Source organism: Bemisia tabaci, unplaced genomic scaffold, assembly GCF_918797505.1.
Source record: "Bemisia tabaci unplaced genomic scaffold, PGI_BMITA_v3".
Lineage (NCBI taxonomy): Eukaryota > Metazoa > Arthropoda > Insecta > Hemiptera > Aleyrodidae > Bemisia > Bemisia tabaci.
In genome coordinates this window covers 109,119-134,543 of record NW_027311737.1, presented here as the reverse complement: position 1 = coordinate 134,543, position 25,425 = coordinate 109,119, and the positions used below count along the sequence as shown (strand labels likewise).

At 37.5% G+C, this 25,425-nt stretch overlaps 2 protein-coding genes across 2 annotated transcripts in view; one reads left to right on the top strand and one right to left on the bottom strand.

The window, feature by feature from the left end:
* The window catches only part of LOC109042340 (putative fatty acyl-CoA reductase CG5065), a 68,621-nt gene extending 59,590 nt beyond the window's left edge, over positions 1-9,031 (bottom strand). Inside the window, 1 exon segment of the mRNA XM_019059024.2 lies at positions 8,826-9,031. The gene's annotated coding sequence lies outside the window, so the exon portion shown is untranslated.
* Positions 9,032-12,684: 3,653 nt separating this feature from the next.
* Positions 12,685-24,749, top strand: Atac2 (Ada2a-containing complex component 2). The gene is made up of 12 exons (XM_019058910.2): positions 12,685-13,080; positions 14,075-14,206; positions 15,412-15,557; positions 16,137-16,228; positions 17,279-17,469; positions 18,328-18,430; positions 19,014-19,171; positions 20,003-20,219; positions 21,306-21,412; positions 22,560-22,795; positions 23,467-23,648; positions 24,332-24,749. Exons 1-12 carry the CDS (start codon positions 12,869-12,871, stop codon positions 24,503-24,505), a joined length of 1,950 nt encoding a protein of 649 aa, XP_018914455.2. The 5' UTR covers positions 12,685-12,868; the 3' UTR covers positions 24,506-24,749.
* Positions 24,750-25,425: the final 676 nt, after the last annotated feature.

Genomic DNA, 25,425 nt, shown 5'->3' with positions numbered 1-25,425 from the left:
TTCTATGTTCCCACCGACGGGAATGCACCATTTTCTCTTTATCTATAGCTTCTTCTATCAATTTCAATAATCATTCAATAGTTATTTTACAATTTGAAAAATAAGTAAGAGGTGCTTACAATTACGAGTACGAGGAGTTGTTTTTTCTATGTTAGCGTTAAAGTCTCTGAAGAAAAAGAAGAGAATTCAAGAGAATCCGTCGGTTAGCGATAGACAAAGCAGACAAAGATAAAATGGAACGATCCTATTAATTGGAACGGGTGATTGTCAAAGACTAAGGGGTAAACTGATGGACTACCTACAGGATCTCTCATGGGTTGCCGTTAGTAAGTCAAACATACCTCCTTTATCGATCGCAATTACCCCCCTTCACCAATAGGATTTCTCCAGTTTCTCTTGTTCCTCTTTGTCTCTCACTTTGCCTATTAATTTCAATTATCAGCCTGCAGGATTTTTCAGATCTTCTGGACCTTCCTGCTTATACACTGGGAAAAAAAATACATTGGCTCTAGAGTCCAGACTCTTAAAAACATCGACAAGAAATATGCTCTTGATTCAAGCGGATTTTTGCTTAAATCAAGAACCAAGCCTCTTAATTTGAGCGGATTTCCTTTTGATCTAAGCTTAAATCTGATTGAATCAAGAGTATTTTTTCTTGTCGATGTTTTCAAGAGTCTGGTCTCTAGATCCATTGTGTTTTTTTTCCAGTGTATCTTGCCTTGCGATAATCCTTCTGAATGGAACACTGCATTTCAATGGAGCAAAATTTCTACCCACAAGTAGTGCTTTAGTGAGGAACCATTGGGCTCCCCAAACGAGAAAATTTTCTATCAGATTACACTTAAAGCTCAGCAAAGTGAGCAAAAATTAGTTAACCGCACTTCCTGAATTTTGCGCAACCATGCTTGTTCTAAGCAGGATCGGCAACAAAATGGAGACATTGTTTTTTGGAAAATACGGTAGAAGACGTCATTTACCGCATCGGTACATACTATGATTTCTTATGCATTGTTCTCATCGACTATAAACTAAGAAACTCTTCGTCAGTGCAAAAAAATCCGTATCGTTGATGCGGTTCTCAATGAAGGTTAATGAAAATCTCAAGCGGAGACTTCAACGCCGAGGTAGAAAAAACAACTAAATTTGGTGGGTCTCCGCGGGCTCTCTCAAATTAAAATCTCACTCCCAGATTTTATTCAAATACGTTTGGGCCAGTGAGGAAATATAAAAGTGAAAAAGGAGGGAATTGAAGAGAAGGAGATAGAAAAAGATGATTTAGAAAAGAGGAGAAAAGAAAAAGAAGAGGAAGAAAAAGAGAAATGAAAAGAGAAGAGATATACAGGAGTAAAAAAGGAAGAATTGATTTTTTGTCTTTTCTTCCTCCTCTTTCTCCTCCTCCTCCTCCTCCTCCTCTCCCACTCTCTTCTCCTCCTCCTCCTCCTCCTTGGTTCCAGGTTTAAATGGAGGTAAGCCAGTGTTGCCAAAGTTCTGGATCCGCTTCTGTTTCTAGGTCAATTTCTGAGAAAATGACTGATTTCCCCTAATGTAATGCTCACTTTGTTGATGGACCATTAGACACTGGGTCTGACCTAGAGGAAAATGTCATATATTTTCTTTCCAAAATCTTACATAGAAAACGATTGACACGACGGAAAATTCAGAAATCAACATTTGAATCAATGATTGAACATGAATCAATCATTTGATTCAGAATCAAATTCAGAATCTCCTGAATGGGAAATTCGCAAGTCCTCGTAACCCAGATCAAATGGAAATTCGTTTTTCCTTTTCCTTGTGAAATTTTGAGGAGAAAATATGTGGCGTTGAGCTTTAATTCATACCTTGCCCAGAAGCCCATTCTGCCGGGCACTAAGGAAACCCTCAGACGTTGCTAAGTTTTCTCCGATAAAAACTGCATTTACTGGGAAAATTTTGAATATTATTTTTCAATAGTTTCAGACAGTTTTTTGCGCAATTTAATCTAAAATATCTGAAAATTTCAAGGAAAAATATGCATAAATCTTGTCAAACATACATGTTTTATCAAGGGAAATTCGGCAACTCTCGAATGTTCATGCAGCGTTTTTCCTTAGCAGGGTAGTATTGTTTACGTCGCGATTGATGCGAGGGGTTTCGAACTGGGCGAGACGCAAGTAATCGGTGCAACTTGGCTGCCTGGCTTTTCACATTAAAAGCTCGGAAAGGTAAGCAGAAGGGGTATCCTTGCTAGTTCTACTGTCATTCATCGCTAAAAAAAGACAGCAATGCACCGCCAGAAACTAAGGCTGATGCGCGAATGCGGGCCGTGCACCACAGGTGTCGTGCAGCAAATTGATTCCTGGGCGAAAAAGAGATGAATGAAATGCTATTCAAATTGGTTTTGCTGCATGCGAATGTGCAAGAATCGTTTCACTGAGCTTGCGCAATCCTCGAGTGCCTTAGAAGCGGGTCACCGGAGACCGTTTATTATTCTTCTTCTCCTCGTCTATTTAACTGTCTCTTCATTTTTTTCGACTCCTTTTTTTTGTCAGTTTTTAGTGTCGTGTTTCAGGTTTTTCATCGAGCATTGCTCTGATGAATGATGATGGTCGTAAAAATGCTTTCATGAGCTAAGAATTATGGACGAATTTTGTGCATATTCCCTCATGTGTCAACACTGTTTGTTATTGTTTGTGTGTTTTATTTGAACCAAACAGACTTTAAACTTCTATGGACTCACACGTCAAAAATTTTTCAACGCAGCGGCGGCAAATGCAATCTAAGGAAGAACACCGCACAGTAGATCGAGCCAACGGGAGAGGTTGGACAAAATTTGGAAACTTTAAAAGCTTATAACTCCGTTTATACAAAACTTAAGGGCTTTGAAAGTGGCTCCATTGGTTTCTTCGTGAAGTTTTCTTTTAGAAGCACCCCTCTAAATTTTAAATATGACGAAAGAGCCATCAACAATTACAATTTTAGTCAAAAATTTCATGTCCTACCTCTCTGATTGACTAGATCCACTGTGCGCCGTATGAAAATTCGAGAGTTGCCAAATTTCACCGGATAAAACGTGTATTTTTGAGAGAAGTTTTGTATATTTTTCCTTGACATTTTCAGATATTTAAGATAGAATTTTAAACAAAATTGTCTGAACAATTTGAAAAAATAAGTATTTACAATTTTCCGAGTAGATTTATTTTTAATTGGAAGAGATATGGCAACGTCTGAAGGCTCATTCGGCGTTTTTCCTTAGCTCGACAGAATAAGTGGCAGCCGTCGTATTCTGCCGTGCTAAGACAAAAGGCTGTATGAGCCTTCAGGCGTTGTCAAATTGCACACATTTCCATAAAACACACATAAAACACAAATTTCCTGGTAAACTCAGGAATGTATTTTTCCTCTAATTTTTCGGATAATTTAGTTTGCGATCCCACCTAAAGTCCTGACAATTTCAAGGGAAAATATGCATTATTTTCCCTGAAAAATGGAAGTTCTATCGAAGGAAATTTGGCAACTCTCGAGTGTTTTTACGGTGTTTTTCCTTAGCACGGCAGTATTGGACGTTATCCTTAACCGACGTTTTACCCATCCAATATCGTAACCATTTTTGCGCTTGAAGTCTCCACGAATAAAAAAGAGGAAAGAGAGGTCTATCTTCCTCTCCTTCAAGCCACTCCAACGGAAAGGTACGAATTGAGAGAATGTTGCAAGACCCATGCTGACCGTTATCTTAGTACCAAGAACTCAGCGACATTCTTAGTAATGTTGATTGAGTCTGCAATGAATGGACATGGTTGCGGTTAATACCGTAAAATTCGCTTTGTGGTTTGACCGGTCTGCCACGACGTTAAACGACTAGTGCAAATTTAACTTCGACCTAGTTATTTGGTCCTGCTGTCTCTCCGAAAAGGTTTGACTCAAGAGCCATAGACTGCTAAAGTATTTCGCAATCGTCTGGACACTTATTGTTGAACGACAACCACACGAAATAATTTAATCGGATTCACCTATTTACGATGTCGTTTAAGTTCAAAATGTCTTTTATTACGAGCCAACTCATTCAACCTTTTTTTAGAAATGTATGACAGTTATGCTTGAAAAACTCGAGGGCGACTTTCAATTATCACATCAGTTTTCATGAAACAGCAATTCAGAATTTTTTTCGAGAACACACGGAAAAACAGGAAAATTGAAGACAAAAATGTGATACTAACTTTGCCTCGTTTCAAATTTTATGAATCTGATATGATCAACGATGAGCTCATTCATAGTATAATATGTTACGAATTTAAAAAGAGAAAGAAAGAAAGAAAGAGGGAGAGAGAAAAGCACAGTTAACATTTTTGCATCCTCAATTCGGGTTAGCTAATTTGCTGTTTTTTCTACTCTAGCGTTTGAGTCTCTCATCATAAGAATAAAAATTGAGTGCAGCATTGCTTTTAGCGGTAACGGATCTTTATTGCCCTTCTAGAGTTTTCATACTCGACAACGAAAGTAAAATTGGAAAAAAAAACCTTTATATCAATATGGATGTTTCAAAATTTCCGCTCTTCAAAAGCAAATTAACGAGTACTTTATTTCTCATTTGATTTTTTGAGAATGCTCATAAATGGCTGGGAAAAAAGTATGCGGAGCTTCTCACATTATCGACGCGTGTTTTCTTTCATGAAACAATCGGCCGTGTCGTAATAAGAGAACACGAAGTCCTAAATCATCAATTATGGTTACAAATGCTCATCAAGTAGAGGTTGGCAAAATTAACACCATGATGACATGAGGACATTTGGAAAAAAGATCATTTGTTTTATTCGGAATCGAATGTATTTAATTTGAAATATTTTGGTGGAGAATATAGCTTTAATGACGTAAGGACTAAAATTGTCTATCCGTGCGTCAATAAGTCACATTTTTTCCATGATCTAACGCAGAACTCACAATTGTCAACCAAATAATCATTTGGTCAACAGAAATTCATACCTTCCATTGGACTAACTTTTGCAATCAGGAATCACAGGCTCATCCATAAAATCACCTTTCTTTATCGTGAAACTACAAATTGCACAAACGTTATTTTAAAAACAAGTATGATAGATGGGATGTAGATGGGACGATACAGGCGGGTAGATCCTTTTCTCACGTCTACTCTCCCACCCACCTCTAATCACAACATGAAAATGTAACACTAGTCGTAATAGTTTTATAGAAGCTTTCGGAATTTTCTTCTAATAAAGAAAACCTCTGAGGGAAAGTAACGATGTCTTTGGCAAAGAGGCATAGCCAGAGGTAGCTATAGAGATTCTTCTTTAATATCCCGACAATAGTAGAAACTATTATTTTTAGGGATGAAACATTTTCTGATGGACAGCTAGAGTAGCAACACTCATGGGTTCCTCTTGCTTTAAAAAACTTGGTCCCTTTCTGTAAATCTCGACCTGATTCATAAAATCGAAAGATTCTTTTCCATAAGATCTAAAGTGGATGGTTCCCCGCTGTTCAACGGTACGGTGAAATAAGGGAATGTGATCCAAGAATAACTGTGGAAATGATCCTTCCTATTTTATTATAACTGAGCCTTAATTTATTGGAATCCAGCCGTTTCAGCCATAACTAATTGCAATGGCGATCCTTGAAAGTTGGCAACACTGTTATTCCTCCATTTAAATGTACGTCAAACAATCGATTTTTAGTGAGACGGCTTGCCGCACTTAAATTCGATATTTTTAATAGATTTAAATAGAGAAAAATCAGTGTTGCCAGAAATGATCATTTCTAATTTACTATAACTGAGCCTTAATTTATTGGAATCCAGCCGTTTCAGCCACAACTAGTTGCAATGGCGATCCTTGATAGTTGGCAACACTGTTATTCCTCCATTTAAATGTATGTCAAACAATCGATTTTTAGTGAGATTGCTTGCCGCACTTAAATTCGATATTTTCAATAGATTTAAATGGAGAAAAATCAGTATTGCCAACTTGCGAAATCGCAACTGACTTGTTGCAGTCCAGCCATAAAGTCCGTCCGGCAACAACTGGCTCTACGTCCGGCTCTAAACGTCATAATTACGCGCTACGTTGACGTATCGTCATTTCCAGGCTCAGAGGCCAAAACTTCCGAGTGTAAAAGCCGTTGCCTCAGACACAGAACCCGGAGTGGTCGAAGCTACGGCTTCTACACCCGAAACTTCCGGCCTTTGAGCCCGGACCGGACGGTATGTCAATACTGCCGTGATAACGAGGAGAGCAGTATTGTGCAAAAATGAAGTTTCGAGAAAACGGGCTCTGAAACGTCTGACCGGAAAATTATATTGAAAGAAGCCTCCGTTCCTTGTCAAATCGCCTCCAATCATAGAGACTAGAAATCGTTTGAAGTATTAAAAAATCGACCGATTTTATTTCACTTAAATAAAAAGGATATTATTCATTTTCATGTTGGGCTAGAGTGTTAGGCAAGAGAGACAGTCGTATGCGCTATTTTCTGCATGCTTTCGTGGTTGCGTCACGTTTTCGCAAATCGAACACATTTTCAGGTTAGAAATCGGTAGAAGAGGGCGGTACTTTACTTAAAAGTACAGTTTTCATGGGCTCTCTGGAGGAATAATGTCACTTACGGCTGTTTTGCCTGAAACTGCGTCATTTTTTGCGCACTTACGGCTTCCTCATATGTATATGTCTCGTTTCCACACAATTATGATAAATTTTGCTATTTTAGCTATTTCGGTGAGTTCATCTAAAAGAGATTAAACTCATTGGAAGGAAACTCGATTTCGAAAATGTTGACGCTTACTGCTCTCTTCTCTATCACGGCAGAATAAAGCCTGTGATTATGATGTTCCATCGAAGAGTGGCGCATCGAAGAGTGTGACGAGTATAAGTATCTCGGTGTTTGGCTCGATCAGGATGGAAGGATGGATAGAGCAATAATTAAGGACAGGATCATCCAGGGCAGGAGAGCCATCGCGATGCTGAACGGGAGCTCTGGGATCAGAGCATCTCAAAGCAAACAAGCGACCGGATTATATACTCCATCGTTTAAAAGTATCGTGCTCATGTAGTGACGTGTGGCCCTATGACGAAAAGAACGCAAAGAAATGTTGAGCAACTGAAATGGATTTTGGTCGGCGATCAGCCGGCAAATACGAGACGGGACCGTGATCCGTAATGAGAGAATTCCGCCAGGTGATGAAGGATGAGAAAGATACGTCAACGACGCATGTCCAGCAGTTAAGCTGTAATGGACATTTGCAAAGAAAGTCGGAGGAGAGGTTGCCCAAACAAGTTTTGATAGGGTACGCACCTGGGCAGAGGCCGACGGAGGGAACTCCGATAATGGTTGGCGTCGGCTTTTTGACGAATGAGATGTTGCGGTGTCAGTATGCCCGAAAACCTCGGGAAGACAGGCAATTGTGGCGGTTTGGGTGTCGTAGAACGCCAGAGTGCTTTATAAGCGACTCGATATATATAGATTATGATGTTCCAAACCTAGGCAATTTCCCCTGGTGCAACGTTCGCCAGCTTCTACCACGATAGGCCAGCCATAAGAAACTAGACACGACCATTCCATCCAATAAGTTTTGCTAGGGGCCCCTTACAAGGATGCTTATATGCTAAAAGGAACTATGAGAAAATTTCCTAAATCAACACTGCAAAAAACTGGTTGTGAAAGCCGACTTACAGGCTATGTGGGCATACTTCCGTCCGTTTAGTGCTTCATAATACGGAAAGCGACCGGTCAAGCACCCGTTGCTCCGGCCATTGAGCCCGGGAGCAGTCGAAGCTAAAACTTCAGCACCCGGAACCTCCGTCGCTAAGCCAGGAATCGACGGTAATTACTATTGTCCATGCAGCCCGAAACTTGTTTTCAGTGAGAAAACTAAATGTGCAAAAGTTTAGACGCTCTACATTAGTCCCCCTTTAACTATTTCATCTCGGCCATTATCAGACAACGGAACATAACTCTATTTTTGAAGTCAAACAAAAGTGTCTTTAGAAAGTTTGAATATTTACAAAATTATGAATCTACAACATTTTATTCAAAATGTCTCCACTGAAAAAAACTACGGCCGTGGACGTCGTACCTACTGGCCTTTAATAGAACTACCGCCCGTTCCGGCTCAGAGCCGAAAGTTTTTTGGAACGATGTATAAGAGTGTGTTTTTGAACAGATAACTATTCGCGCTCACCTGTATACTTGTTGCCTATACAGCAAAATTGAAGGCTAACTTCAGATGGACGATGGCATGAGAGCACTGCTGTGCTACGGAAAAACGCCGTATAAACATTCGAGAGTTGCCACATATCCTTCTGATAAAATGTCTATTTTTGAGGAAAGCTATGAATATTTTTCCTTGAAATTTTCAGGACTTTTAGGTGAAATTGCGAACAAAATTATCTGAAAAATCGGTAAGGAAAATATTGATAAGTTTACCAGGAAATTGGTGTTTTATTCAAGGAAATTTGGCGTCGCCTGAAGGTTCATACGGCGCATCAGTGGATCAAGTCCACTAAAGCAGTCACGACCTATTTCTTTCGTAGACTGCGTGCTAAGGAAAACCTGTAGAATTTCGAGTGTTGTCAATTTCCTCCGATTAAATTTCAATGTTTGAGGAAAGATATGAATATTTTCACGAGGAAATTTCCAGGACTTGGTGCCAATTTGCGAACTCAAAATTTTGTACAAACGGAGTTATAGGCGTTTGAAAGTTTCCAGAACTGTTGTCCTACTCTCCTAGGAACTTCGGCACGCACTGATGTTCATCGGCGTTCTTCCTTAGCACGTCCAGTAGATGTCCAATCTAGGTCGAGCTTTTCGCGACCCAAAAAAAGCTCAAGAAATTAACGTACCCTGAAGTCGTGGGTGAATTCCAAGCTGGTCACGGGCCCGACGGTCACTAACAAAATCCAGCGGCTGAAACGGCGGCGCCTCGCGCGGTAACAAATCCAATCCGACTCCGCACTTCAAACGAAGAACCACATGGACGCGGGTCTCGACGCGACGTAATCCGGTGACGTAGGATCCAAGGAAGCTGGCAGACGACTGAGACGGGGTCCCCGACGAGAGCAGAAAGTGAGAGTGCCAGGGCCCGCGGACCCACCGACCCGGGGGCGGGGGATGGGGGGACCTGGCGGTGCGGGGGGGGGGGGGGCGGCAGAGGCAGCGGAGAACCCAGGCGAACGAGCGAGAAAGGAGTTGGTACTTTACGTAAGTTGGACTTGCGGCGTTGTCGGGTGAGCTTGCGGGACAGTGGCGCGGCGTGAATTGCGATATATCGATTGTTATGCCATTTAAACCTATGGAAAAAGATCGATTATCAGGGCGTTCGCAGCGAACACCTTAGTAATCGATTCTTTAATATAGCTTCAAATGGCGATATATCGATAATCGATCCTTCACGCCACGCCACTGTGCGGGAATTCCTGGACGCAGGTTCCGTCATTCTTGGGGCTTGAGAGAGTGCGGGGGTCAGCGCCGGGTTGCCGTTTTGCTGGAGAGTCTCTCACCTGTGCTGCCGTGCTAAGGAAGAACGCCGTATGAACCTTCAGGCGTTGCCTAATTTCCTTTGATAAAACACGAATTTCCTGGTAAACTTATAAATATTTTCCTTCCACTTTTTCAGATAATTTTGCTCGCAATTTCAGCTAAAGTTCCTGGAAATTTGAGGAAAACTATACATAGCATCTCTCAAAATTAAACATTTTATGGAAGGAAATTTGGCAACTCTCGAATGTTCATACGGCGTTCTTCCTTGGCACGGCAGCAGTGGCGAGGCGTGAATGATCGATCATCGATATTTTCCCCATTTAAAGCTGTATTAAACAATCGATTAAGGTGTACGTTGCGAACACCCTGTTTATAGATAGTGTTTCATGGGTTTAAATGGCAGATCAATCGATGTATCGCAAAGCACGCCACGCCACTGAATCTCTCACCTGTGCTGCCGTGCTAAGGAAGAACGCCGTATGAACCTTCAGGTGTTGCCAAATATAATTTTGATAAAACACGCATTTCCTGGTAAACATACGACTATTTTTTCCACAATTTTTCGTATAATTTTGTTCGCAATTTCGCCTAAAGTTCCTGAACATTTCAAGGCAAAATATTTATAACTTGCCTCGAAAATAAACATTTTACCGAGGGAAATTTGGCAACTCTTGAATGTTCATACGGCGTTCTTCCTTAGCACGGCAGTGTGGGTAGGACATTTTTTTAGTAATACCTACTTACTTTTACGGAATTTTGGCGGAGGGCTGCCGGCATCTCAAGATGATGCCGTCCGCGATGGACAGTATTCAAATCGTATCGAACAGGTGGGATTGTATCTATTTCGATTGGCTCAAACGTAAACGTAGTCTTGTAAGTCAATCGAGTGAATGGGTTTTTGTGATTTTTGAGTCTTATGCGTACCACATGGCAAAAAAAAGTTAAATTGTTAGGAATTTCTCATTTTTAGCTTTTCTGACTAAAATCCTAAAATTTTTGTTTGAGTTCAGGTATGTTTTATTGTTTTGGACCAAACGATTCATTGAACCACTACACCTTAAATTTCTGGGAAATTCATCGGTTTTCTGAATGAAGACTCAAAACGTAAGCTTTTCTAAAATACAATCATACCGCACCTGCTCTGCCGTGCCAAGGAAAAACGCCGTATGAGCCTTCATGCGTTGTCCAATTTTCCTTGGTAAAGCACGCGAATTTTCGGGAAAATTTGCAAGGAAAATACTTCCAATTTTCCAGATGATTTTGTTCGCGATTTTAACTTAAAGTCCTGAAAATTTCAAAGAAAAATATTCATAGCTATCCTCAAAAATGGACATTTTATCAAAGGAAATTTGACAACTCTCGAATGTTCATGCGGCGTTTTTCCTTAGCTCATCAGTGCAGTGCTCGCATGCTATCGTCCATCTGAAGTTAGCCTTCAATTTTGCTGTATAGGCAACAAGCATACAGGGTAGCGCGAATATTTATCTGTTCAAAAAACACTCTTGTACCTACGTCGCTCCAAAAGCTTTGATTGCGATGAATGATGTCATCAGGGCCGGATTGAGGGAGGGGCCACATGGGCTCGTGCCCATGGTGGCAAATAGGGGGCGGCAAATTTTGACATTTTTTTAAATGTAGGTACAACAAAATCGTATTCAGAAAAAACAATTACAAACGAGAAAAGGCGACAAAATCTCTCATTTCCTGAGAGTATAGTAATTTCTAATTTTGCCGTCTTTCGGTGATACAAGAGGCAGCACTTTCAATTAGTCGAGTTAAGAGAGAAACCAAACACCCAATAAAATTTTAATCTTCCGTCGCATTTCTAAGGCGCAATGATACAACTTTTTGAACTCTCCGGAATGCGTGAGGTATCACGCCGCAATTGAAGGCGTTTTCAAGACAGCCAAGTTCCGATACCCGGATTATCGTTTTGCATACTTCATACTTCGTTTTGTTATATTCCGTACCACTTGTTTATTTTTAATAATCGTATAAAAACCATCCATTTGCTTAATACAATTCTAGCTGGAGCGCACTTCAGCTATGCATTCGCTACTGCAAAATTGTCAAAGGAAATCGAAAAGGCCAGCGTGTATGAAGGCTATTTCAATAATTTGCCCTGGAACGGCGCGGCTCAGCGAGCAATGATGACGAGGACTTGAGATGAAAAGGAGAAGCCCTCAGCGCAGCGGTCTGCGTGTAACACATATTAGCGCCTACATGACTGCATGAATACTTCACGCATTGCGTCAAACGCTGTGCGGTCAGCAGCGGTCGTCGGAAAACGCATAGCGCCTACAAGACTGCATGAATACTTCACGCACTGCGCCCAAATACAGTGCGGTCAGCGCGGCGCGGCGGCCGCGGCGGAAGTTAAAATAATTAAACCTTAATTATCTATGTTTGTTCTTTCATAATTTTTTCGCTTAGTACTTAGAAATGGAAGACCCTGTCCACACAGAGATAGGTTTACGGAACTTAACTTTTGCGCAAAGTTCCGTGAGATTTTGCTAGTATAGTGTTGACCGGGCTTTTGCAAAAAATGTGTCCAACACGAGTAAACGCGTCTTATGCACCCCGCCCCCTTCGGCACGTTTACTTGATGGTTTTTATGAGAGTTACGGTAATAAGAGAGGAGTGCTTATTGGGTCGTATTTATCAAGAAGGAACCAGCGAGATTACATTGTTGTAAAAATGTTGCTTCTTCATAATTATCTAAAAAATATCTCAGAATGGCAAATAGTCTTTGCTTCCCGCCGAAGAATTATTAATTTTATAGGAAAACAATGGTGTATATTTTAATATTATGTACATAAATGAAGCATTTATAAACGAATAAAATGAGTTGCACGATTTTGAAAACACTGTCACCACGCTGGTTCCTTTATAATTCCTTTTTGTTAAATGCGATCCTATTATTCTATCAGCGACACGACAAGCAAGCAGTGCAGAGAGAGGAGAAATGAAGGAAACTCGTGATAACGATTTCTGCTATGCATGCTGAAAGAATTGAAAAAAGTAGATGGAAAAATTAGGTATTCTGAGGGTTCGGGCAGTATACGTCAGTATCACCAATGCACCCAAGGATTTCAATCGAGGTTGCGCTCAGAGATTAAAGGTGCGCAATTTCATATCAGGCGCCAAAATAAACTGATGAATGGTGCCCGCGCGGAAGTTTGACGATGCAGTGTGGAGAAAGAAGAAGTTTCATAACAAAGCTCCAAGTGATAAACAATCGCGAAACCCGGCTGAGAGACAACTTTACAGTGAAATCCCGAAGTTTCAGTCCGTGTGTTTCTTTTTTAAATTAACAACAATCACTTCTTAGTCGTGTTTCCTTCCAAAGATGTGTCCATGTTTCGTTTTCTCCGAGGTTTGACACCGAATTCGATTTTCTGCTCCAATGCGGTGCAAAGTATGCGGGAAAGAGGCGGGTGTTTCGGCCGCTACTTCGTATTTAACTTGTGTCAAGTGCAATTGTAAAGTCCATCAGAAATGTCTCTCTTCCATAAAACACATGAAGTATCCCATGATAATCGGTGACGTGTTTTATTTCTTCACCTGCAAGGGCTGCAACAAGAAGGATGAACTTGTGCTCAAAGTGAAACCAAAATGGTAAGGATCTCTGACCCCGAGCGCAACCTTTATACCTTTAATTTATAACGACTATAAAAATTGTACATTACCCTGTGCTTTTCAGAACTCATCATAATTTTAATAGCGGCTGGCTAAAGTAATAAGGATGGTGAAATTATTCTATCACCACTTCTGATTTGAGTAGAAAAAAGAGGTACTAGAGGTAGAAAATCTGAATAGCAGAGCAGACGAGTAGTCCCTCGTGTTTCAGCAAAAGATTTGTCAGTAAGTAAAGAATTAATGTTGCTGAGGTCCTCCCAAAAACACAAACCTTGTAGTTTTTGAACAAGTTTCTCATTCTAGGAGCAACCAAACTTGGAAACGATAAGAAAGCTCTGAACACTTACCACGCCTTGTGCTCTGAACACCTACAGCTCTGAGCTTATCCACTGTCAGCAGACTATTTTGTGTGTCAGCTATTTTTGCAGAAAATATTCAGACTTGCAAATTGTAGGTTTAATTATTCCTAACAGTTCCAAACTAGAATCAAATACGAGAAATTTCTAAGGAAATGGAAGAAAATGAGACTGCGGCCATTATATAACCACCCTATTAATTTAAGATGAAAGTTTGCCTTCAACAGTATAATTTAATTTGGTAATCAAGGCTGTGTTTGGACTGATAAATGTGTTCTTTTAATCTACGTACTGAAAGATTAACTTCATGGTTTTTTCACTAAAGAGAGAGTGCCAATATTCTTGTTATTTTTTCTTCAAGATGAAAATTCTTTGTTTCAGCCGTAACTTTACCGGTTATGTATGATTTTAGTATCATTGGCCAATAGCTCTGTAAGGGCTGTCAACTATCATCTTTATAATGAAGAAGGCGATGGGTAATAATTCTGGCCTTGAATATTACTTCCAATGAAGATCCACTATTTTTTATGAGAGTATCAATTGAAGATTTATTTTTTAAACTCACACTAAATCCTTTAATCAAGGCAATTTCATCAACTTAATTTTCCCTGTTTCAGGTCAGATATACTTCTTGTAGTTTTATATAGTTTACAAGAACACTCCAGCAATATCAGTAGAGATGGATATTTTCATTGGAAAGTGCATATTTGTAGCTTTATCAATGAACACTGGAAGTCTTTGTTTGGAACGTAAGTCTAAACAAGAACCTTTTATTATTCTTGTTTTAATTAACATAATATTCTTTTGGTCAAGTCAACTGACCAGCCTATCTTTTGTGAAAGTTAAAGATGTTGTTTTCATAACAGAATCGTTCAGTCTGTACCTTTAATGTCAAGAATTTTTCTTCCTGGATTTTCTTATGGTTGCAGGTCAATTTCAGTGCCCTTGAGTTCAAATAATAATTATGCAAAACTGAAATTTTTGTCACAATTGTCTATCTCAGGGCAAATTTTTAGTTTTAAATCCCTGTTTAAATAGTCAAGATTCTTGCATGCTAGAACTGGGGAAAGAAGAAAAGAGATAAATGTCACATCAGAGAACAGCATCATTCGACATAAATAATTTTATGTGGTGAATGAGCCAAGTGATGATGATACATCAGGTTGATGTGACGTATACATCTGTTCTTTTCTTTCCCAGTTCTATGAAAGGTAACAGTTTTTTTAAAATTTCAATCTGTTTAGGCCTTGTCTCCAAGGGACATTTCATGGGATCTGTCCCAGGGAAAAATCTCACTTGCGAAGTTGGGAAAAATATTGAGTTGGTCAATACTAATCACAGTACCAACGTAGAGTCCTTGCGGAGTCCCAAGAATGACTTAAAAAGAAGAAGAAGAAATTTTTTTGTGTTGTCAAACGGGGAAAAAGCCAGGAAGTTTCATTCCTACGACTCGAACTTGGGTAAAATCTCGTTAAGCGTCCCGTGGAGACAAGGCCTTAAATTCATGAGCAAAGACTTCAGAATTGCCTCAGTCTGTGAACACTGGGAAATGTAAGGGAACATGATGAAAGTGTCCGCAAAAAATTGTCAAATCACCTTTATCTACTTTTCAGAATGGGTTTGACGTTTCGCTGAACAAATTTTACCTTTAAGCTCTTTCATATCATGTATTTTTAACCATTTGTTATCCTTTCAATTGTGAGGGAATTTTGCTAAAAAGTGTCAGGAATTTTTACTTTCCAAATTCTGTGGCAACCCTGCCCCATGTTTAAACGAATTTAATCAAAAACTGGACCTTTTGTCATGGCCGTTTATCTTTTGGAAGAATTTAGGTTTTAAATCTTGGTGTAAAAAGTAAAAATTCTTGCTTGTCATGAAAGGCAATGTATTTTTAAAAATACAATCTGTGGACATATTAAGAATGAAGACTCATCAAAATCTTCCTTGTTTTTAGACCGAAGAGCAAAAGAGGACCCAATTGGCGAGCAACAGTCACCGGGACCTTGGATCACTATCAATCATATTTCAAATCTCGAGAATCTACACCTGGCTGGTGGAAACTTACTCATGCTTACTGGCCGCAACGCGTTATTGAAATTTGTAAGTGTCAATCGGTTGTCAATTGAAATTTTGTCTTTTAACAACTTGGCGTTATTATTTCAAGTTTCATGACAAGATTTCTTTTTCTTTTGCCAATCAGATTTATTCATTCAAATTCTGTAAATATTTCTCAATCAAACGCATTCGTGTAAAAGATATCTAGCTTCCTGCAGAAGTGCATGAGAAGTCCCTGGTAAATAGACTTCTTTAGTGTACATTTCTTCGAGGTTAATTAAAATCAGTGAAATTCGAAATTATTAGGGTGAGTTCTTCATTTACAGAATTTGTCTTTCTTGAATGAATCTGGTTCAATGGAATTGAACCAGAAATCTTACAAGTTAATTTATGGTTGTTATTTTGGGTACGCAAGTGAGTTGCATTAGGTAGCCTAGCAAGGAGTCACCCAATAACTTTTTGGATTGATTATCTCAAAGAAAATTCAATGAAGTGAATTGCTTTTCAGGAAAAATTTTCATTTACTGTTGCCTTAGCTCAATTTAGAGCTCAATTTTAGCTCAATTTGATGGGGGAAAAGAAGAAAATGTAAGTAAGTAAATTGTTAATTTTTTCTGTGCTCAGGTGAGAAGAAAAAAGCACCTGAACTGCTGGAGCCCCCATTTGAAGATGGTGAAAAGAAGGTCAGGCGTAAAACAGCATCAAAAGTTAAATCTGTAAGTTATCTCCACTTCTTTAGAATCCATCCTTCTAATCACAATTATTACAATTGCAGAGGTGCTAATTATTGTCACCGGTGTGGTCGAGACCAAAATGTGGCGACTGATAAAGTTTATTTCCCCCCTTCTCTTTTCTATTCTTGGACAGTGGACTTAGCTCTCCTGATCAAGTCGTTAGGTTAACATTTTTCCAAAAACACAGTGAGTTGTAGAAAAATGCCTTTACTCAGAACAATTTACACTTCAGTGCAGTTGCCCTTATTCTGTCTTGAAAAGAGCATGAAAAGATAAAAAAAAAATAAAATTTTGCCAAACTAAGTCTCATTTTTTTTTTACCTCATCTTAAAACTGTACTTCACTCTGGCACTCTTCTCTCCGCACTCTAGGTGAGAGGCTTTTTCTGGTGCTTCCTGAGTCAGTTGCACTTTTACAATAGGATAATTTTAATGAATCATAGAAAATGTGCGTTTTTCCCAAAATTTTTATTTGAAGTTCTTATATTTAAAAAATTTGCAATGCTTACGCAATGCCCCTTGAATAATTAGACTTTATACATGTATGACGCGAACAAAATCGAAGATGGCTGTTTTGATGTTTCTTCAAACCTGTATCAACTGTGGTACAAATTTTGCAAAGTTTTGAGAGGTTTTTAGAAAGACTAATGATTTTCAAAATTAGTTTGCCACTAGTGGCAATTCTGTTTTAATCACAAAATTCTCTTTCAATTGAGACAAATTAGTTTTGTAATTTTATGTTGATACTGCAGATATCGAAGTAGCAGAATGGTGGAAAGTGCTAGGTCCACACTATTCTGGAGGGAAATCAAGGCCAAAAATTACCATTATTGCCAAAATTGTGCCAAAATTTCCCTGTAGATAAGTGTGGACTCAGTCCAGTGCTTTCTACCACCCTGTTATTTACAGTATTCGGGCTAAATTTTCTAATGATTTTTTTTCCCGCTTGTCATATTTTGTAAGTATGAGTTTTCATGGATATAACAAAATTTACCGTTAATTACTTCTATGTGATCTTTTTTTCCATTGATAGACTCCGAAAAGGACCTCTAAGAAAACACCAATAACCAATAACAAAGATGATGTTCCAGAAACAAATGGTTTTGACTCTGACGACCAGGTTGTAGAAGGAACAGTAGCTATGACATTAATCCCTAATCCACCGCATGAAAAATTGTATGATCATCACTACTGCCGCCAATACTTAGTTCCTATTAATGCAAGGTAACATATCTATTTTTCAGATTAAATACGCATGCTTAGCATTAATTCTCATCTAGCTCATGTCTCTTGAGAGGGTTTTTTAAAGTTTCCCTGCTGAAACAAATTGATGCTAAAGTGTGTGCTAAGTGTGTTATCTCCGTTGTGATGTATCAGAACTTCTGATTCTATTTTATTTTTCAAAGAGAAACAAGCCAACTTTATAGCTTGAAATTCATACAGAATATTCTGCGTTCGGAGAAGAAAAATCAGTAAAACTTTTAACAAATTATGTTAAGACTAGCTTTCCATCAGCGGCGAAGCATGAATGATCGATTATCGATATTTTCCCATTTGAAGCTATGATAAAGAATTGATTATTAAGGTGTGCGTTGCGAACACCCTGTTATCGATCATTTTCCGTAGGTTTAAATGATATCAATTGATATATCGCAAAGCACGCCACGCCACTACTTTCCATCGAGAAAATGAAGTGTGACAATATTTGTAATGGTTTTTGTTTCGTGTTAAAAACCTGCACTTACACTCTGAAGACGGCGTTCAGCAAATTTGCGCATCAGTGGTATGTCAACATAGTTATTGTATTTATGTGATAAAAAAGGAATTTCATGTATCTAGGCCGGATTTGTATTACTTTTTTATGGAAAAAATAATAAATAATCAATGACTTAGCAAAAATTTTAGATAATGATGATGTAAGAGTATATATTCTGCAATTACTTTGTCGCATTGCTTCTGATTTTGAAGACTTTGATTGCATAAATTTTTCAGTCTCCGATCACACCTAGTTTTATTTCAAGCCTCATTCATTTCCATGGTACTTTTCCACTTGTTAACGAGTAGTTTTTCATCTCATTCCAGACTTTTACAAAATGGAGGGAATTACTATAGAGAAGACCCATCCGAATCTTTCAATATTCCAACATCTGAAAGTTTACCTATTGAAGCAGGAAACACTGGCCAAGTAATATTTTTCTTCTCCACCTTTTTTGTATCATTCATTTAGAAGTTTACGTTAGTCATAGGTGATTGTATCGTGATAATTTTAACTTTAAAATAAGCAAAAAATTCAGCTCAATTTTTTCACGCTCCTAAGGTTTTTGCTGTTGTTTTTCGTCCTAAGAGAACAATTTATGGAGGATTGAGGTTTACGTCTCCGTAAAAAAGAACTGAAAAATCCCCTCAGCAAAGAACCTAACTCCATCAAGGACTTAAAATAAGCAAAATTCATTATTTATCATTCAATTTCTCTACTCTACTTAAAATTTTGAATAAAAATTTTTTTTTCTCTTGACATAAAAATTGATGAAGGTAATTATGTACGGTTTTAGAAACTCCTCAATTCAATAAGCTTCAAGAATAGCTGAAGTTGAAAATGAAATCTATTCAAACGTCGAAAATAAATAGTTGTTCACTTATTTGTTGCTCATGAGCAAATTGTATGTGTCATACTCTCTCTCATCCATTATCATGCTCGAATTCACCCTCATTTCATTTTGTTACTGAAAGATTAACTTATAATAATACTGTAATTTTTGTTCGTTCAGGCTAGCAATTCCTTCACTTACTCCAACTTCTCCGAACGATTAACGGAATCAGAGATTCCTGCCTTATTAGCGCAAGTGAGAAAACCTGTTCGGACACGGAGAGCAAAAATTTCGAATCTAGAAACTCTTCTCAATAGTATTGATGAAGAATTCCCTTCGTAAGTTGATATCTTGTCCTGAATGCCCTATACTCCTTCTGGCTCTCTTTTTTCCTCTTACGTCAATAAATTATTGTGCAATAATATATCTTGATCATTCTGGACAAAATCCCCCGTCAGTGGATGATCCATCCCATTTGTTGATTACAAGAAAACAAGAATTATACATATGTAGTTTTAGTGAAGTGTCATTGTACTGCAAGATCGTTGCTTTATTGTCAAGAAGAAGCTTGGAGAGTTTCATAAAATGAAAAGCCTTAAATGTTCAAGAAACTGCACCTAATCATCTATATCTGACCGGTAAAGTTTCCTCGATTTGTGATTATCCACAAGAAAAATGGATCGTAGTTTTCTAATGTAAATTTTTTAATGCAATGGTTTGTAAAGTGGAGGGCACTGTGGTATCTGCTTTAAAACAGGGATCTGGTGCAGTCGTTTTTTCTAAAGTAATGTCTACTGCTCCATAAGAATTCTTGATGGGGTTCCTCTTAAAAAGATACTAAGGATACGCTTGTGACAGTGAACATAAAGTGAAAAGATGGCAACAGGTTTTTTATGAAATGAAATAATGTCAACGCTCTGAGGGGCTTGTGGTGGTTAAACGTTGCAGAGCGTCAAAGAGCGCTGTGAAATCGGCTTCCCATCATAGCGGCATTCATTTACAATCATAGTATGTCAGTATCCCTCTTTGACATATGATTTTTCCCTCTCTCGGATGATGTAAAAACCACATTTCATCAATATTTTTGCTCTTGAGTATATTTCTATAGTATATTTGAGTATATGTGTGTAGTATAAATGGTCTTTTTTCAACCAACAAACTTCTTTTAGGTTGTGCAATTTCTCAGAAGAGGAAGAACATGAATTACTTAAACGGATTTACAAAGTTACTCGCATCATTCCCAAAGCAGATAAGTACAAGGTTCTGAGGAAACTTTTTCGCATCTTAGACCTACGAAGATTTAGGCGGATGAATGACGTCAGCATGTTATCCTCTTCGGACCCAATCAGTGATGATTTAGTCGAAGAAATGCGGAAAAAAACCCAGGTAAAGGAATTTATATCAAGTTTTCCCATTTTATAAAATCATTGATCTCTCCAAAATATTTTCAGTTAAGCCAATTAACCCATAAACATACAAAATTACCTAATATGTTTAAAACTAAATTAATGAGGTTCTATTTTTGCCCTTTGAAATTCCATGTGAATGTTCCATAATTTATATTTTCAGTGCACAACATTTTCAAGAAACTAGGTTGTGCTCTTCATAACTTGGTATCGTCAAGTATCAGTTTTTTGGTAAAAAAAATTAGATTGAATTTGAACCCAAGTTTCAATTAGAAATCTCTGAATGTCATCCAGTACCAACGCACTAAAGTGGCTCATAGCATCATTTTCCCACACACACATATCTCACAATCCACAACCTCAAGTTTTGACTTGCTTGAGGTGGGAGACCAGTGTGATCTTCTGTGTGTGTTGTGTTGTTCTGTTCTGTGAAATATTTTCTATTGATCTTCTCTCAATAAGGCACTAGACAAGGTATGAACTGGAACCCTCTGTTACGTAGAATCTGCTTAAAATTTTGCATAAAATATGATTCACGTAATGAGAATTTCGAAAATCCTCTCTTAAGAAGATACGCGTATTTGTAAGTAATAAACATTACATTAATGTCGAAAATACTATTTACTTTATTTGCACAATTTGTATTCCATTTGATCAGTGTTCATAAGTTCATGTTGACACCCTGTGACCCTGCTGAAGAATTGGTTTCAAACTTTCCAACGCAAGAATTACTTTCAACGTAAAATGGTTAAAGTGAAAAATCGCGTAGCCTCATATGCAATAATGGTATAGACTTCTTACCACACTTTATTTTCCTCTACAAAAACTAGTCAATGTAATTTCTCAAAAATTTCCTCGATTTCTTTTCTCTATCAGCAGAATATTCTGTATACATTTTAAGGTCTAGAGTTGGCTTGTTTCTCTTCAAAAAAATAAAATTGTAGTACGAATTTTGACACTTTCACCCTTTGGCCTCCAAAATAACAAGGTGCCTCAATTCATAACTTGTCTAGTGACCCATTATTGAAGCTGTTACTGACATGAGCATTTTTTTACTTCTTTGCAGCAAGACGCCCTCAGACATTTTGAAACAGTGCACACGGATGAGTCCCATCCAAACTGGTTTAAAGATGGAACCCAATGGAAAACATACTCGAGTCCTTACACGTCCAGGTAAACTTACACTTTTTGATGGGAAGATGTAAAGACGTGAAATGTTAGCATTTTTCAACAAATTTACCTAAGAAATTATCAGGAAACCTACAATTTAACCAAAAATTTTTTTCCTCTCCTCATTTCTGTGGGGTTTCTTTCAACCCTGTTCACTAAAAATCCCGGTGGCCAACTTGAAAATAAGCTTGTGATCCATCTAGCACTGATGGAATTGTGGGCCCTCGCTGTTCTTGCATAACTAAAGAAATTGATTGAACGTAGCACAAACAATTTAGAAAATCTCTGTAAAACTGGAAAATTCTTGAAAAAAGAATTGTAAGGGCGATCGCTTTTTGAATAAGATGGGAGCACATTGCAAGTCACACGACCATTATGAAGTCAACTGCGTGGGTCTTCTTTTTCAAATTAGCTATTCAGTTATTTTATCACCTAACATTGATAAAATTACAAACCTGTTTCATATCTGTCTCTGAGGACTTCATTCTATGAGACTCGTGCATTTCAGTGAATATTTGTGCCAAATGTTTCCTTTCCTTGTCAGTATGAAGTGTCCAAGAAGATCTTTCATAATTTGCTTTTTTCTAGACTTTCAACTTGTCCAATTCCTTCAAAAAAAGTTTAAATGTTGTAATTTTAAAAAAGTTGCAAGTTCTTTCTGCTCAATATCTGGCGTTTTGTTATAGAAGGCAGTATTTTATTTAAAAGGCAAATTTCTTTTTCCTTTTCAGTATGGTTTTTATGAGTTTTAACTCACAATAAATGACTTCAAAACTTGCACAATGTTAAATTCTTAATTTAAAAAACACTCCTTCTTGTTTCAATCAGAAAACCTTTGCACCGAATATGATTCTATTTTCTAAAGCTGAATATGGTTGGTGTCAATCTACATGAAATAATTACTTGCAGTAGTCAAAAGCAAAATGAAGAAAATTTTTCAAAGTAATGTCAACTTGATATTAAAAAGCTTCACACTTATTATTGATGATAGGAATGCAACTTCATATTAGTGCGCATCAGCCAACTTAACGGCCCATGATTTTGAAAATTCACATTATTAGGAGATGACTTTACAATCATGTGAAAATAAAAATCCCTCTCCGCGCTTACGGTACGCTTTTATTTATTGAACTCAACATTTTATTTTCAGGGTTTTGAAACCGCTGATATTCAGGGACAACAGCATGAAACCAGTGTGGCTGAAATTAATGGAAGAAATTAGGCATGCTGTGTTCTTGAAGAAACTTAAATCAGCGGACGGGTCTTCGCAAGAGAACTTGAGTTTTGAATCTTCAGATACATCAATAGACTATAGTTATGTCAGCCCCCATTTTCTACTAGCGTTAAATTCTCTGTCTTGTCGATTTTTCTGGCCTGGAATTCAGTGTAAGTTTACTTTATTTGCGTTTCTGATACTTTACAATACTTGCGTTCTTTTGCAATATATCTTGTTTCAGGTTTAAATCTTCAAGTCTGTTGCAAAATGTATCAAATCCTCACTAGAATCAGCGTAGTTAATTCACTTTAAATACTAATGGAAACAGTGTAAACTCATAGTTTTTCAGGATATTTAATGGTGATCACTTAGTTCCCCAATAAAGCTAGCACTTGATTTATTTTCGCAATGAATAGAACAATGGTGTAAGAGAATATTGATACGAATACTCTTCTCAAGAAAATCAATTAAAGATTCTGTCTGATAAGTTATTCTCTTATGAGGATCTGTGTATTGCAATATCGTCACACTTGGTCAACTTTTAATGTCTATTAGATTGAGGCAGTAAAGTCGCTTGCAAGCAGAAAGTAAACAGCTGCAAATAACGTGAACTGCTAATGTGATGTGTATGAAATTTTTCTCATCAAAAATGCGCTGTTGGACTTAATTTCTCACCCTGTCTAAAGTAAAGGCAAATCTAGTATTTTTGCACAGCAAGTTCCTATCTTTACATGTCTGTTGAGGATTTACGTCGTGCTGTAGCTATTTTTCCTGTCAATAATTTTGTGTGTGCATGTATTTTTACCTCACTTAATCTCAAACTTGATCTATATCATTTCAGTGCTCGAGTGTCTACATTATCCTGATTTTACATGTGTAGCAACCTACAAAAAATTAATAATAGGATTTGGAGTCATGATACCCAATCTGGATGTCAATGAAGCGTATATTACTTATCTTTTTGTCCGGCCCTATTGGCGCAAATGCGGTATAGCCACATTTATCATCTATCATTTAATTCAGGTTGGTGCTTTCTTATATTCCGGAATAATTTGTAATCAGATCCATTTGTTGATGACTTATTTCATTGAAGGAGGCTCTTCAAACATATATCAATAAAATAATGGTCGAATTATTCCTTTTGCTAAATTTGATTAAGAGAGGATCTACGTTGTGGGAACCAAATTTTTCAAAAAGTGTTAATTTTAGTTTTATACTCTCAGCCAAAAATTTGGTTTGAGTTTCCAATTGGGAATGCCTTCCGAAATTTCTAAAAAATAAAAATTACAACGATTCAGTTTCTATTCTTTTTTCTTTTAATTAGAAGAGGCCAAAAATTGTATTTTAATTAAACATTTTTTAACCCAAAACATGGCCGATGAAGAATTTATCTCAGAACTTCAGTTTTTCATTGCAAACTCTAGACCACGCTACTCCAGTATGTTTGGACATCGTCATTTGTTTTTTGTGCCAAAATCTTTGGGGAAAAATCCAATGGGACAAGTAACCTAAGATCGTGCTTTTCAGCACAGATATTACTTTTCTGGTGGACAGTCAACTACATATTTGGAAAAGATTCTTCTCAAGGCTTTGTAAGTATGGTCAATTATGGAAAATAATGAATTTGTTCTTAAGAGATTAAGCCTTTATGTGATGTTATCTGTGCAGAAAAAATTATTAAATTGAATTCTTGCATTTATTTTCAGAGTTGTATGGGCAAGGACATAACCCTACATGTATCAGCTGACAACGAAGCCATTTTTCTCTACCAAAAATTTGGTTTTAAAATTGAAGATTACATATTGAATTTCTATGATCGGTACATGCTTTTAGATTCTACTGAGTCAAGACATGCGTTTTTCCTCCGATTCTCTAGATAGTGCGGACAGTCGATTTTGAAGTTTCAGCCAATGAGATGAAACATACCCCTGTAAGATGCTTTTAGTCTCTCTTAATTTTTTTTTGTACCTAAACAGTTGTTCAACTACCTATCAATGCTTAGTAAAATGTTGTTTCATTATTTTTAAAATTTTTTTTTCCATCTAAGTTTTGTAAACAATGGGTTTAGTTGTGCTAGTCGCAGACTTGCGTTTTGATTGTTAAATATACTAGATCAACAAATTATTCGTAGATTGATCCGAATCTGTTCCTTTCCCCTATATAGCAGGAATATTAAAATTTGAACAATATGTAAAATGTTATGCAGGTTGTTTCCGAAGTGTAATGCCGTCAATAATCAGAGTTTCCTTAATATGGATCTTCATTTTCAATTTTCCTGACTTTTTGCTCTTCTCTGACCCCAAAATGGCATCTTTCTTGACTTTTTCTGACCTTTAGAACAGAATTTCAATTAAATTTTCACGGGAAAAAAAAATTGCTGATTCAACAATTCAATTGCTAAAAACAGTGAGTGCAATGTTTCAACGCAGATTTAACAACAAATAAATGCTACTTTAACCACATTGTAAACTAATTTAACCACGAGGGTGGTTAAAGTAGCATTTTTTTGTTGTGAAATCTGCTTTGAAACATTGCACTCACTGTTTTTAGCAATTGAATTTCTGAATCAGCAATTCTTTTTCTTTTCCGTGTTTTTTTATACTAAGTACTGATTGCTGCTAAACTCAGAACAGTTTCACTGCTAGAGATTAAAATTGAGGAAGGAGGCGCTTAGAAGCTTGGCGCTCTATCAAATGGCATCGGCTGAAATTACCAAGCTGACACACTTAATACTCGTGAAGTTCTCTAACTTTTCCTGATCTTTACGAAATTAAAATAAAAAAGATACAGGCAAAGACCT

Bases quoted from the DNA above. Each gene is read 5' to 3' on its own strand.
- Atac2 (XM_019058910.2), top strand. From the start codon at position 12,869: ATGCGGTGCAAAGTATGCGGGAAAGAGGCGGGTGTTTCGGCCGCTACT. The intron at 13,081-14,074 runs GTAAGGATCTCT...TCCCTGTTTCAG, and splicing joins CTCAAAGTGAAACCAAAATG to GTCAGATATACTTCTTGTAG. The intron at 21,413-22,559 runs GTAAACTTACAC...TTTTATTTTCAG, and splicing joins TCGAGTCCTTACACGTCCAG to GGTTTTGAAACCGCTGATAT.